At 53.0% G+C, this 14,289-nt stretch overlaps 1 protein-coding gene across 3 annotated transcripts in view; it reads left to right on the top strand.

Moving 5' to 3' along the window:
* Window positions 1-14,289, top strand: part of SLC22A23 (solute carrier family 22 member 23) — a 234,381-nt gene that overhangs the window by 195,383 nt on the left and 24,709 nt on the right. For all 3 annotated transcript variants that reach the window (XM_049873696.1, XM_049873376.1, XM_049873614.1), the window contains 2 exons: window positions 6,712-6,814; window positions 13,179-13,411. In XM_049873696.1, the coding sequence (XP_049729653.1) occupies window positions 6,712-6,814; window positions 13,179-13,411 (336 nt within the window). The remainder of the gene's footprint in view (window positions 1-6,711; window positions 6,815-13,178; window positions 13,412-14,289) is intronic.

The raw sequence follows: 14,289 nt of genomic DNA, 5'->3' as shown, positions 1-14,289 counted from the left end.
CCAGTGACATAAGCTCAGTTCTCCCTGCCTCTAGGTGCAGGCTTCTTCCCTTACTGAGTCTAGCACACATCAGCCCTGGGGAGCCCGTCCAAATCCCAACAGGCGTCTGATCTTCCAGGACCTGCTTGGGGGGTGGAATCCACACTGGCCTGCCAGCTTCAGATGGGGCCAGAGCCCCTACCTCTTAAACGTGGTTTTCAGAGGGCTGCCGGTGGCTATTCTGGCCATGGCCTGTTTGCTGGCCAGCTGCAGACCTGGGGACGTGAAGTGTTTGGCACTGTGGGCTTGTCCACCAGGCATTACCACGTCCCAGTCAGGCTGCCTTGCGGGGGCCATGGTACACCAGGAGGTTAGAACCCACATTCCACGACCTCTCCTGCACCGAGCCTTGGGCCTAAGCCCTGCAAGCCTGCGTTTGTACTCAGATCCAGAAGAGGGTCTAGTGTAGCCCTGTGCAAACCACCAGCAGATCCATCCCAAGCTCTGACCCGCCACCCTCACCTGACAGGCTGTTACAGATGGCATTGCCTGGGAAAATCATCTACAAACACTTTTCCAAGAGAGAACATCCGTGTCCCCGCCCCTCCCCAGCCTGAAGTTCTCGGGACAGTGATTCACTCGTTCATCCAGCCATCTTTATTAAAAGCTGCCCCATGCCAGCACTGCCCACGGGCTTACATTCAGGAGCAGTGAGATGTGAGTTTGTCAGGAGAGTTCATGCTGTAAAGGAAGGGTCTGGAGGGCAGCCAGGTAGGGTTGCAGTCGGCAGGGCAGGCCTGGCTCTACGGTGGCATGGCAGCAGACACCTGAGCAGGTAACAGAATTCGCCCTGCAGTGCTCCATTAACAACAGGAAGAGAACGCGTGAGAACCTGAACCAGGGGAGCCAGAGCCTCCTGGCTGGGAAGGATTTCTGGAGCCACCGAGCCCACGGGTTCCTAGACTGGCTTTTCATTAAGACTTCTGATCCAGGACATCTGGGTTTGGTGCCTATAAAAGTTCCCCCAGCGATGGTGCTGACCTACCAGGACGATACCACTGCCTAGGCCTGTGCCCCTGACTTGAGCACGTCAGCACTTAAGCACAGGTGAGGAGTTGAGGGAACCCAGGAGCTCTTGCTCTGCTGGAATAAAGAAGGACAGCCCCAGGGCTGACATGAAGAGTCCCAAGTGCTGGGCTTTGCCAGGGGACCTCGGTGAGCCCTTCTCATCAAGTGGTGGTAATGACAGATGAGACAGCATTCAGTGGGGCTCTGCGCCACCCGCAGTGATTCACAGATACTAACTTGTACGTAATATTGAATCCTAACTGCTGTACATGCGTTAACTTATATTTCTTCATAGTAGTCCTATGAGGGATTGTAGTTGTCCCTGTTTGCAGATGAGGCACAGAGAGGTTAAGTAACCTGCCTGAGGTCACACAGCTGGTCAGTAGCAGAGCTGGGACTTGAACTCAGCAAGTCCAGACCAAAGCCCCTGCCCTGTGGTGCTTCTGAGAGATAGACACAATTGTTAAAGGTGCTGTATGGATGGGAATAAGTAGTCAATGGACTTCGTGCCTCCTTGGCCACTTGCTTATTCTTCAAAATGTTTACTATCTTGGACTGTCCAGGCAGGGCCAGATTATCCAATAAGCAAGGTAAGCATGGGCTTACTTGTGCTTACTTACTAAGCTGTAGTAAACAATTTCACATTTTTTCACCACATCAAAGATTCTGCTTCTAGGTATGACTGCCATCTGTCTCTCTCCCAACCCCACAGCACCTTCCTATAGAATCAAAGCCTCTTTTCAGATTTACAGTCCCTGACAGGGATGGCTGACTCAGTAAACAAGATAAGCACAGGCTTACTTGTGCTTACTTACTAATCTGTAGTGAACAGTTTCACGCTGATGTGGCGTGGTGAAACCCATGTGAAATTGTTCACTATAGATTAGTAAGTAAGCCCGTGCTTACCTTGCTGATTGGATAATCCACCCGTGTGTCCAGGTGTCCTCCAGAACTTCTCAGGCCCCACTGATTGGCAGGTTAATGTGCTCACCCTTGCATACAGTATAATTTGTTTCTGGATTTACTTAATAAAATCGTCACACTTCTTGCCGGTGAAAATATTGTCTGGGAAAAGCTTATTTTCTCAATCCTAATTACACGGATTCACTTCCCCTTCTATTTTTGGAACGTGGTATTGAATCTTTTTTTTTTTTAATTTTTTTGTTGTTAAAACTGCTTATGAGTTCAGCTGGCATGTATCTCTACTCAGGTGTCTGCGCAGGAGGTTGGGCAAGAGGTAGTTTCTATGTGTGACTGAGCAAAGAGGAGGCATCTAGCTTCCACATGGGTGGCTGTCACAGGCCTCCTGGGGCACAGCTTTCCTCCCTGCCTGGACCTCTGCTCACTCGCCGTCAGGACACGGCCTATGCAGGACGCTGCAGAGCAAGGGCGGGGGCGGGGGAGGTGGGCACCTGGCTGTTTCCTCTGCCTCCACCGCCCCTGGCAGCTATGCCTGTCTGGGCTCCTGAGATGAATCCCTGGACCCCCCTTCCAGTGGTCTTGCCCGGTGACCATACCAACACTCAGTCTCGGCTGGCCATCTTGTGCTTAGACCTGCTGGCTACCTTCTTGAGTAGGCCTGCCCTACTCTGCTTCCTGCTGCCCCTCTCTCTCGGCAGCCAGACCAGGGATGACCCCATTACTACCTGGCTTAGTGCTCCTCCATGCTTCCCAGGACACTAAGGATGGCCCCCAAGTCCTTGAAGCCAACTCGGAGACTGAGCTCTGCCCCTCTCCCCAAGCACTTGGCCTTCCAACAGCCCCCAGAATGCACCACGCCCTTTCTCCCCTCAGGGCCTGCCCTGGTCCTCTTGGCCCCGCTCTTCTCCTGGCCAAGGACTCGGGGGCCACATGAGCCCAGGCCTCCAGGGCCAAGTCAGCCCCCAGTTACTTGCCATCATAGCTGCAGGCACTGTGCCAGTCCCCTCAGCCCAGCAGTGAGGAATGACTGTAGAATTTCTTGTCTCCGTCTGTCACCTTGCAGTGCTCAAGGGCTGACACACAGCCGGTGTCTGCCCGGCTTCTGCTGTACCCCAGTGCCACAGGGAACCTGATGCAGAGCCTACTCCCATGCATATTTACTGAGTGAATGAGTTGGGGGTCAGAAGGGCCAGGGAGTCTTACGTGGGAGCCAACTGCAGTTGCTGGCACTGTTGCCTCTGGGCGGATGAGGGTCTCCAGCTTGGATATACTTAGGTGTGGGTATGGGGAGCCGTGGAGGTAGAACAGGGTGTCAAAAGCATCCTACCCTTGGATTTAGGCTGACTTATCCTAGAAGAAAACCCGACGCTCCAAAATTCCTGGTTTCCATTCCTCTTTTAAAGTGTTCTTTGGCTTATCGTCGGACACGTCTGATTTTCTTAATGGCGTTTACGGTTGCACCCTCCCCGATGTGACTCACAGTGTCATCTTACAGCCAGCAGCATCACGAGGCTCAAGTACAGACAGCTTTCCTAACCAGTGATACCCAACACTTCAGAAATTTACAGCAGAAGGAGAAGTCTTGCTGGCTCCCTTTGTGGCCAGGTAGACTGCAGCCCATGGCGAAAGGAAACCTTGGAATGGAGCACTCTCAAGCTTTGCTTTAGCAATAACAACCCTAGCACAGGTTAAACACATATGCACCACCGCGTTTAATGCTCCTCAGAGCCTTCAGAGGCAGATGAAATTGTTGCCCGTTGCCCCTGCTTTCCAGGTAGGGAAGTGAGGCTCAAAGAGGCCACCCCTTGTAGGAAACCCAGCTTCCTATTCCTGATGTTTCCCTCCAGGTAGAAGAGCTCTTAGTGGGAAGTGAGCCTCCATGGGTGAGGTCATTTTGCTCCTTTCTTTTGTCCCTAGGGGTGAGACACATGCAGGGAACAAGTGCCCTGTGTCCTCCAGGGTTATCTGCTCTCTGGGCGCCCCCACTGGAGAAGCCAGTCTGCTCCAGCATGGCCAGGATGGGGCGGGGGGAGTCTGTGTTATTCGAAGGTTCAGCTACCAGGCCCATTTGGGGCTTCAGCCAGCCAGCCAGCCACGATTAGTCATCCCGGACTCATGGTAACCCCACGGGTGTCACAGTAGAACTGTGCTCCATAGGGTTTTCAGTTGTTGATTTTTTTTTGGAAGTAGATTACTAGGCCTTTCTTTCAAGGTACCTCTGGGTAGACTCGAACCTCCAGCCTTTCAGTTAGCAGCAGAGCACCACCCAGGGACTCCATTTAGGCTTCCTCCCCATCTACACAGCGGTTGTTTTGTGCCCTCTCCTGCCTCTTGTCAGTTGCTCAGAACCTGATGTGAAAAGAGGTTCCAGCATCAGGCACCTCCAAGTCCTCAGTGTTACGTAAGCTGATGAAAGTTACGGCACTGGTGAGTGATGACACTAAGATCTGATGCAGGCAGGTGACTCCAGAGTCCTTGCTTGTGACCGCTTGGGCAAACAAGTGTCCTTCTTGTGTATCAGGCCCCTGGCTGGATGAGACCACGTGCGCCGAGGGAGAGTTACAAAGATGAGAGTGCTGGGTCAGCTGTCCACAGTGTGGGCACGTTTAGGTGAGCCGTCCACAGTGTGGGCACGCCTAGGTGAGCCGTCCACAGTGTGGGCACGCCTAGGTGAGCTGTTGGTATTGCCACCGTCACCTCCAGCTGCTTCTGGAACAGTCCTGTTCCAGTAGCCAAGAGCCACCATCGCCTAATCTGGACCTGCGAGCTGAGGGGCTGGGTGAGAGAGAGAGAGATGAAGCTTTCTCAACTTCCAAGCGTGGGCCTGGGGTCACACAGCAGTTTCACTGGAGCTTTTAGTGTGTGCATTTTTTTTTTTAATAACTTCTGTGATCTATTCTTTTTTTTTTTTTTTTTGATCATCTCTTGGTTATCATTTCTATAATTGGTGCTTTTCAAGTTCCACCAGTGACACATGAACATGACACAGGATAAGAGCTCAGCCAGTTATCTCACCCCCACCCCCAAGCCCACTCAGATCACACCTCTCTTTTTTCCCTGCATCTAAAACATCGGTGCCCCTGCTGATGACAGAGTCCAAAAAAAAAAACACTTTAAAATAAAAAACTCCTTAAACCTTCATGGATAAACAGTATATTTTCCCTTCAACTTGTAATAATGTGGCCGGTGACCTTCCCCCCCTGGGTGGCAGACAAGAGGGAAGAGGAGGAGGTTGAACATGGGGCCTCCAGGGTGACAGTGGCCCTAGGACATCCCAGGGCAGGCCCTGGAGAACGCTGACAGGGTCCCTGCCCCATAGTTGTTTTCCAAGCACTAAGGGCTTCCTCAGTGGGCTGGGCCCGCCCATACCCCCTGCCGTTTTGCAAACAAATCATTTATTTTGAAATAGCATTAGATTTACAGGGAAGTTGCATGGATGCAGAGTTTCTGTGCACCTTCCCTCAGGCTCCCTGAGGGCTGATGTCTTTCATTACCACAGTGCGTTGGTCACACTGGGTCCTTGCTATGAAATGGACCCCAGCCTTTATGGGGATCTCCCGGTTTCTCCATTCCTGAACCCGTCCTGCCCCAGGACCACATGGACGCAGGCGCCTGTCTCCCCAGCCGCCTCTGGGCTCTCAGAGTTTCTCAGCCTTCCTTGCTTTCCAAACTGGGACAGTCTTGCAGAGTCCTGGTCACCCACCACTTCTGTTAAGTCTCCTGTCTCTTGTATAGCACTTCAGTAGGGAGATTAGCTGGACTTTCTGCTCACAGGCCTGTGAGGAAGCTATGGAGGCCTTTCCTGGTTTTGATCTTCCCTGTTAAATTGGCAAATCAACACCAGGCCTTTAGCAAACTACTTGACCTTATTAACATGACACTGGAGTGCTTTTAGACTCCAAAACTTTGAACCAAAACACTCTCCAACTTGTTCAATTTACCTAGCTCCAAATAACTTTTGACTTTTAACTAAGATATATGTATATGTACATACACATGTGTAGACATAAATACATGTATGTGTAGCTAGACATGGAGTCCTCGGGTGGTGCAAATGGTTAACACACTAGGCTGCTAACCAAAAGGTTGGAGGTTTGAGTCTACCCAGAGGCACCTTGCAAGAAAGCCCTGGCAATCTACTTCTAAGAGGTCACGGTCATGAAAACCCTATGAAGCTGTTTGATGCTGCACACACGGAGCTGTGATGCATTGGAGCTGACTCGATGGCAATTGGTTATAGGTATATATACGTTTATTTACTTATCTCCCAATGGTGCCTGTACTCTAGGGGCAGTCACATTCTGTCCTGCCCACCACACTGAGGAGCTTCTGTGCGTGCTGTCCCTGGGCCTTTTCAGCTTAAGTGACGCTGACGGATGCAGACTCCATAAAGAAAAGAACTGCTTGTTTTCATCTGTTGGTGCCCCAATTAGTGCCTCAGGGACCTAGAATATCATCATTCAGTTCTGTACTTGGGCAAAAGTGAAATGGCTTAGTGCTGTTTGTTTACTTGTGTGTGTTCTGCCTGGTTCCATGAGAAGGTTTGCGATGGCAACTGAAACTGAGCGTGCTTCATGGCTCACCTCCAGGCACCATAAAAAAAAAAAGGGAAGTGTAAACTGGGTGGTTAGTTTTTTTGCGTCCACTTTCTATCCATAAAGTGCAGACCCTTACCCAGGCTTGTGGGAAACACTGTCCACCCTATCCACAAGTCTCAGTGGTCATGTGGCCCATTTCTTGCAGAGCTGGAGAAGGAGCTGTCCCGGATGCCCAAGAAGGTCTGCATCGTGAAGGTGGTAGGCACCAGGAACCTGTGGAAGAACATCGTGGTCCTGTGTGTGAACTCGTGAGTCTGCGGGGAGACTGCAGAGTGCCGTGGGAGGGGTGCAGAAGGGACTCAGTCCTCCCTGCTGGACTGTGAAGGACAGCTTTGCAGGGGCTCACATGCTTGTCAGGGTCCTAGTCCCTAGGGTCTGTCCTTTGCTAGGGGATCACAGGGCTATCTGGTGAACATCACAGAGCTTCCTAACCCTAACCCTGCCGCTGGGTCTGAAGGGTACGAGTGCTGGAAGAAACTGACCCGCCCCCAGCCTTGAGGTATCTGGTCAGGTCAGGGGCAGCCTGGTCAGCATACCCTGTGTGCTACACAAATAAGAATTTTCCATGTGTGCTGTGAAGAGGGTGGGGAGCTGTGAACTATTTCACACAGAGATGGTGGTAAAATGAGTGTCTCCTCGTATTTCACAAAGAGCAGTTCTGTGGGTGTCTCATTTATCCAGTGTATATAAGTCCCAGGAGCTGGCACTAGCATCAGGCCCCTTTGGGGTGCGAGAGAAGACAAAGGTTTCGGTAAATGTTTTTCTTTCCGGAAATGACTCCTAAGGTGGAATTTTCAGGTGCTGTCCCAGGCAAGGGTATTGGACAAATGGGGCCTTAGCAGTCTCCTGAGCTCCTAAGCCAGGGTCAACCCTGCCATCATGACCCATTTAAGCCAGGCTCCACCTGCCTCCTGGCAGCCATTCCCAGACTCAGAGGGTCCAGACCCCTGCAGCCAGCAAGTGTGGGAGTGCCTGCCTTCCTTTGTGTATGACAATGCACGACCTCTAGGGACTCTCTCAGTGGTTCCATCCCGCCCCTCCAGCCACCTGTTTGGTGTGTTGTCACTGGCCTGTTAGGCCCTTGTGACCCCTGTCACACCGTTTCCTGGCAGCTACTATCCCCTGGCTCATGTATACCTAGAAAGCCTTTCCTACCTTTGTCTGAAGGGCCCCTGCCTGACCCAGTGATGTCTGTCGTGAGGGTTGGAAGGGCCCCTCCTGTAGGGGTGCAGGTGGCACAGGTCAGAGGGCCCCCACTTCAGGGGTGCAGGTGGCACAGGTTAGAGGGCCGCCACTTCAGTGGTGCATGTGGCACGAGTCGAGGTTCCCCACTTCAGGGGTGCAGTTGGCGTGGGTCAGAGGGCCCCTCTAGCAGGGGCGTAGACACTGTGGGCCTTGATGCCCCCTCAGGGTTGATGAAGAGCACTTTGATCTCCCCAAGCACTAAGGGAGGCTGGGGGGGGAATTCTAGCTTTGGGATGGATGCCAGGAGCTGACACAGGAAGAGTCTCTGCGGGTGGTGCCGTGTGCACACGGCCACATCCCATGGGGCCCCGGGGAGCCCAGGAGACCCCCGACAGATGTGGGTGGGCACCGTCACCGCCTACGTGTCTCTGAGGCTGCACAGCTGCTCCTACATTCCTGCTTTCCAGGGTGGCCATCGGTCCCCAGGATCTGGACCGCGGTACCCAACAGGTTCATATGATCACGGGGGCAATAAACAGGCTGTGACCAGGGGTGGTAGGGAAGCAGGGATGAAGACAACTGCAGAGAACCTCCTGAGGACCAAGTGTTTTCACTCAAGCTGACTCCCACTGGCTTTTCCAGGAGGCACTTGAGTAGGGGCAGGTGTGAGGGGAGGGGTAGTTCTTTGGATGAGTACCTGTGGGAAGAGGCAGAGAACCTGTCCTAGAAGTGCCAGCTGAGTAACCTTGTTCAAGTCACTCAAACTCTCCAAGGCTCTTTGCCCACCTGTAAAATGGATATGGCAACAGTTCGTACAGTGCTGCCGTGGGATTAAATGAAGTCACATGTGGAAAGCAGTTAGTGTCAGCCTGGCACCTGGTAAGCCTAAATAAGTGTCAAGGACAAATCCATCCAGTGAGGTTGTGCCTGGTGTCCTCTGGAATCCCATGACACCCACTCCCTTACTTCATCCTGCTGGTCTTCCCCCCCAGCAAGTGATGTCCAGAAGCTGGCAAGCCCACGACCTCCAACAAGGGCCTCAGGCCAGCTCCCTGCTCTGATGTTCAGGAGGCAAAGGCTCAAAGATGCTCAAACACCCCCAGGTCTCGGTCACAGAGTTTGTGAGCACTAGGGTCCAGAAGAGGCCCAGGCTCCTTCTTCCCTCTGTGAGCCCAGGTGGCAGTCAGCACCTCCAGACACCCAGCTCACTGGTTCTCCCACTTCTTGGCTTGGCTCTCACTGGGCAGCGCAAAGAATGAACCCCCAGGTCAGCAGAGGATCCTCTAATCCCAGATAGGGAAGTAAGGGAAGCGTCCTGGTGACAAGCATAGGCATTCCCTAACTCTTCTCACCTGCCAGGACCTTACGTACTTGCTTAAAGTGAGTGCCGGGGTGCCTGTGAGAAGAGGAGTGGCTGAGAGTAGGCTGCCTCAGGGGTCAGGGTCGGGCTCCCGGCTCTGTCGGCCTGCTTTCCTCACTCCCTCACACTGAATTTGCAGGTCATTTTTTTTCACTTTTTTAAATGGAGATTGTTTTTGTGTGCCATCAAGTCGATTCTGACTCATAGAAACGCTATAGGACAGGGTTTCTAGGCTGTAATTTTTATAACAGCAGGTTGCCAGGTCTTTTTTCCCTTGGAGGCCCTGGTGGGTTCGAACCATTGACCTTTGGGTTAGCAGCGAAGCACTTGACTATTGTGCTACCAGGGCTCCTTATTTTTGGAGAAAATATATTTAGTTGAAGGATTAAGCATACACCGGCAGCAAGATTCTGAGATTCCTCCAAAGAAACAGTCCTGTGCCCGTGGCTGTTTCTGAGCAGAAGGTAGCTAGTAGGGTGCTGGTGGGAGGGCACCATGACTGCAGGACCAAAGTGGCAACCCACCCTTCCCTCTCCAGTTCCTGAGCAGAATTACACGAGAGAGCCATGCCACATGTCCAGTGGGCGGCCTTCTGGCAGAAGACCCTGCCACTCATGTGGTCTGCTTGCATCTTTGCCCTGGCAGCCAGATGACATGGGAGTGAGGGAATCTCCTCTAGCGTGACCCAAAAGAAATTCAGCCTGTGTTCACTAAGCCTGCTGGCCCCTGCCAGGCCAGGAGGGGTGTAGATGTCTACTGCTCCCCATTGCTGCTTCCCAATGATTTTGCCCTCATCTTGCCTCAGAAACACCAACTCCTTTGAAGCTTGTGACTCTAGGCCATACCACCCCCTACACCACCTACCAACCATGTGGTTGCTCCCTCTCAGTTACTGGTGATTACAGGACCAGGATCACTCTTTTTCTCTCCACTGTACTCCCAGCATGATTACTGGCAACATGGGCACTCACATCCTCACCTCCCAGGGATTCCCCTTCACCCACCTCAACCTGGACTGAATCTTGACCTCATCATCACTGACCTCATCACTGGTCACACCATCACATCTGAGATGTCCATTTCATATTATCTGGCTTCCATACCCAGTCCTTTTGCCTGTCTTACCACATCTTTGCCCAAGATACCCCATCTTTTCTCCTATCCCACCACACCCCATCCTTTCTCCTGTCCCACCACACCTTAGTCCACCATACCCCATCCTTTCTCCTGTCCCACCACACCTTAGCCCACCATACCCCGTCCTTTCTCCTATCCCACCACACCTTAGCCCACTATACCTCATTCTTTCTCCTCTCCCATCACACCTTAGCCCACCATACCCCATCCTTTCTCCTGTCCCACCATACCTTAGCCCACCATACACTATCCTTTCTCCTGTCCCACCACACCTTAGCCCACCATACCCCATCCTTTCTTCTCTCCCACCACACCTTAGTCCACCATACACTATCCTTTCTCCTGTCCTACCACACCTTAGCCCACTATACCTCATCCTTTCCTATCTTTCAAGAACCTCTTCCCCAACAGTTCTTCTTATTGAGTCTTGTAATCCATTGACCGTACTCATCATCCAATTCCAACCTCATCTCCCCACTTTCTTTTTACCCAACTTAAAGTCCATGGCCCCTCATCTGCTCACTTCCTTACCCCACTGTCAGTCCCTTGCCCCACACCGCTTTATCCTAACTTGTGCTGCCTGGACCTTGCACTGCCTTTTGCCACGCAGCTGAATGTGGCTGGAGGAAAGTACCGTCCTGCTGGTCATCCTCACTTTAAAGTCATGGCCAGCAGTTCCCAATAGGTATTCTACACAGCCCAGCTGCCTTACTTCACTTTTCTAGTCAGTTCACTCTCCCAGTCTCCAAACAATTACCTTACGCCTTTTTTCTCCTCAGGTAGCCAACGCTGCCATTGCTCGTCACCCGGCTTCCAGCTAATGCTCTTGTTTCAGACATCACCAAGTAAATAGAAATCACCCAACAGGAGCTCCCTCATCTTCCCTCCACTAAATCCACCTCCCCTGCAATGACAGTGGGTGACTGGCCCTGCTCCACCCCAGGCCAGCTCCCCCTGGAGCTTGGATTCCATTTCCTCTTGCCTTCCCCAGGACTTTCCCTTTCCTTCATTATCAATTTCTCTCTTTCACATCAGCACATAAACATGCTCTTCCATTAAAAAAAAAAGTTCTATTTCTCCCCAGCGGAGACCGTCTGTGGTTGCCGTCTGTTCCTCCTCACTTCCCAGGCCCTCCTCGCTCTAGTCGGACATCTAGAGTCACTACATGCCAGAAATGCTCTTAGGAATATCATCCAGTAACCGACCCGTTGTCAAATCCATCACTCGCTTTTCTGCCTGCACCTCATCGACTCCTCAGCAGTGTCAGCATGACTGACCACCCTCTCCTTCTGGAACATACTCATGGCCCCGTGTCTCCAGGATTCTTCTCCCACACACCTTTCCTCCTTGTCACCCTGCTGGCTGCCCCTCCTCTGCTGGACATCTGTACCTTAGAGTCCTCAAGGCTGGGACCCCAGCCCTCAACCTTCTGTGTATACCTGGGGGCCTCTCACATCGGGACATGGCTCCCCACCACCTGCGTGCCAGGGCTCTCGGGCTGGCATCTCCTGCCCTGACCTCTCCCCTGCCAGCAGGCTCATACTTCCAGCTCCACACTTGGCGGCTTCATTGGAGGCTGAGTGGGCATCCCACACTGTGTGTGGGCAGCATGCTCTTGACGCTGCCTTCCCTGCATGCAGTTCACCATCCACACCCCACCCAGAAAGCCTGGAATTTGCCTAGAACAGATGATCCCCTGCCATTGGCTCAAGCCAAAGCCCTCTGGGCCGTCCATTCTTCCTCATCCCTTGCCCCCGCTAGCAAATCCCGTCGGTTTCACCTGCAACACATCCCAGGCTGTCATCTTCCTCCACACCCAGCATGATCCAAGCTGTCAGCCTCTCACCAGGGTGGCTGAGCAGCCCCCATGGGCCTGCATCTCTCACATTCATGCAGCAGCCAGTGGCCTCTTGAAAACACTAATCCATCTGTGATGGGTCATCTCCAGTACCTCCTGCCGTGTGCACCGCACATCCCTGACCTGCTCAGCCTGCCATGGTCTGCTGCTGCCAGCCTTGCTGGTCCCCCCCCCCCCCCACTCCACCTTCACTAATGCACTGGAGTAAAATGTAAAAGAGAGGACTGCAGAGAAACGTCAGCAATGCCCCCCACCCATGGTGCTATTGGCTGTGTCAGGTCGGCCTCCGATTCACAGGGACCCCATGTGCATTGGAATAAAACCCTGCCTGGTCCTGCCCCATCCCCATGATCAGTCACAGCTCCACCTTCATGTGTGTCACATGTCAGAGTCCCCTGAAAGGCTGTACCTGAACAAAACGCTTCACTGCTTTTATGCTCAAATCTTTCTACTAAAGTGATAGCAGCGAAGACTGAGTATGTACCCCCCATGGCAGGCAGAGGCAGGGGCAGTGGGGTTTCAGCAGTGGAATTCTCACCTTCCATGGGGGAGACTCAGGTTGAGTTCCTGGCCATCATACCTCCTGCGCAGCCACCACCTGTCTGCCAGTGGAGGCTTACATGTTGCTATGATGCTAAACAGGTTTCAGGGGAGCTTTCAGACTAAGACGGAGTAAGAAGAAAGGCCTGGTGATCTACTTCTGAAAATCAGCCAGTGAAAACCCTGTGGATCACAACGGTCCAATCCACAACTGATCATGGGGATGGGGCAGGACCAAGCAGGGTTTTATCCACTGCACACGGGGTCCCTGTGAGTCGGAGGCCTACCTGACACAGCCAACAGCACCATGGGTGGGGGGCATTGCTGACGTTTCTCTGCAGTCCTCTCTTTTACATTTTACTCCAGTGCGTTAGTTTCTGGTAACAGTATGTTTTTACATCACATATTAAGCATTACTATTAATTGTGTCCTCGTCACTGCATACAACTTCCCCGGAAGATGCCGTGTCCCCGTACCTTTGTACACCCCGCCCCCTGCCCCTCCCTGTGCTCACCTGTGTGTCCCTGTGCAGGCTGACAGGGTTCGGGATCCACCACTGCTTTGCCCGGAGCATGATGGGCCACGAGGTGAAGGTGCCGCTCCTGGAGAACTTCTATGCTGACTACTACACGACAGCAGCCATCGCCCTGGCGTCCTGCCTGGCCATGTGCGTGCTGGTCCGGTTCCTGGGGCGCAGGGGCGGGCTGCTGCTCTTCATGATCCTCACAGCCCTGGCCTCGCTCCTGCAGCTCGGGCTTCTCAACCGTGAGTGGGGCCAGGGCTGCGGGGAGGCACTGTGGGGCAGGGGCTGCCTGAGGACCGGGCCGTGTCCACCACCAAGGCGTACTGGAAAAGGTTTTGATAAGACTTTAGAAAAAGACTTCAGTGACCTGTGTTGTTACTCCTAAGTCAGCAGCTTGAAGAAAGTATGTTGGGAAGGACCAAGTTTGAATCAAAGTCTTTACAGTGACAGCCTCAAATGTGCCAGGCCACCCTCCTCACCCCCATGACGGCTGGGCTCCCTGGCCCAGCACAGAGTCCTGCTGGCTGCACCACTCTGCAGCCTGGGGGCCTTAAAGCCCTGATGGGCATGGCTTGGATGAACTGGCCATCTGTTTCTATGTCATGTATCACTCAGCAAAGAAAAAAGGCTTGTCTCTTTCATTGGAAATTGGGGGAGGTAAAGCTTCGACTTTTTTAAAGCTTCGACTGCTCATGTAGGCGCGCTGCCCCGTCTTCAGCACCTGCTCCAGGTGCACCAGCTCTGCTGAGAACTCTAGTCAAGGTAAAGAATGCAAGCCAAAACCAGGGAGTCCATCTAGCACCCCAGCTGTACTAGGCAAGCTCGTGCCATCTCGTGCAGCATGGAAGCGCCGCAGGCATCACTCTGGCTTCCTGGAGCTGCCTGGAGCACACACTCTGTGTACCGAGGCTCACGCCCTCCTCATCCCCAGGCTGGGCTCCCCTGAGACAGCTCAGGACCTGGAGGGAACCTGAGCCGCTGGTGTTTCCCCTCCTACAGGGAAACTGACAGCACAGCCTGAGCTAGTCTCTGGGTCATCCTGTAGCAGAACAGAAAACAAAAGCCTCCCAGTATTTCAGGTTTTCCCACAGCCCCGGTTCAAGAATCCGTACCCAGAACA

This window comes from Elephas maximus, chromosome 1 (genome assembly GCF_024166365.1).
Source record: "Elephas maximus indicus isolate mEleMax1 chromosome 1, mEleMax1 primary haplotype, whole genome shotgun sequence".
NCBI lineage: Eukaryota > Metazoa > Chordata > Mammalia > Proboscidea > Elephantidae > Elephas > Elephas maximus.
Note: the sequence above shows the minus strand (reverse complement) of the source record. Positions and strands in the feature narration are given on the sequence as shown.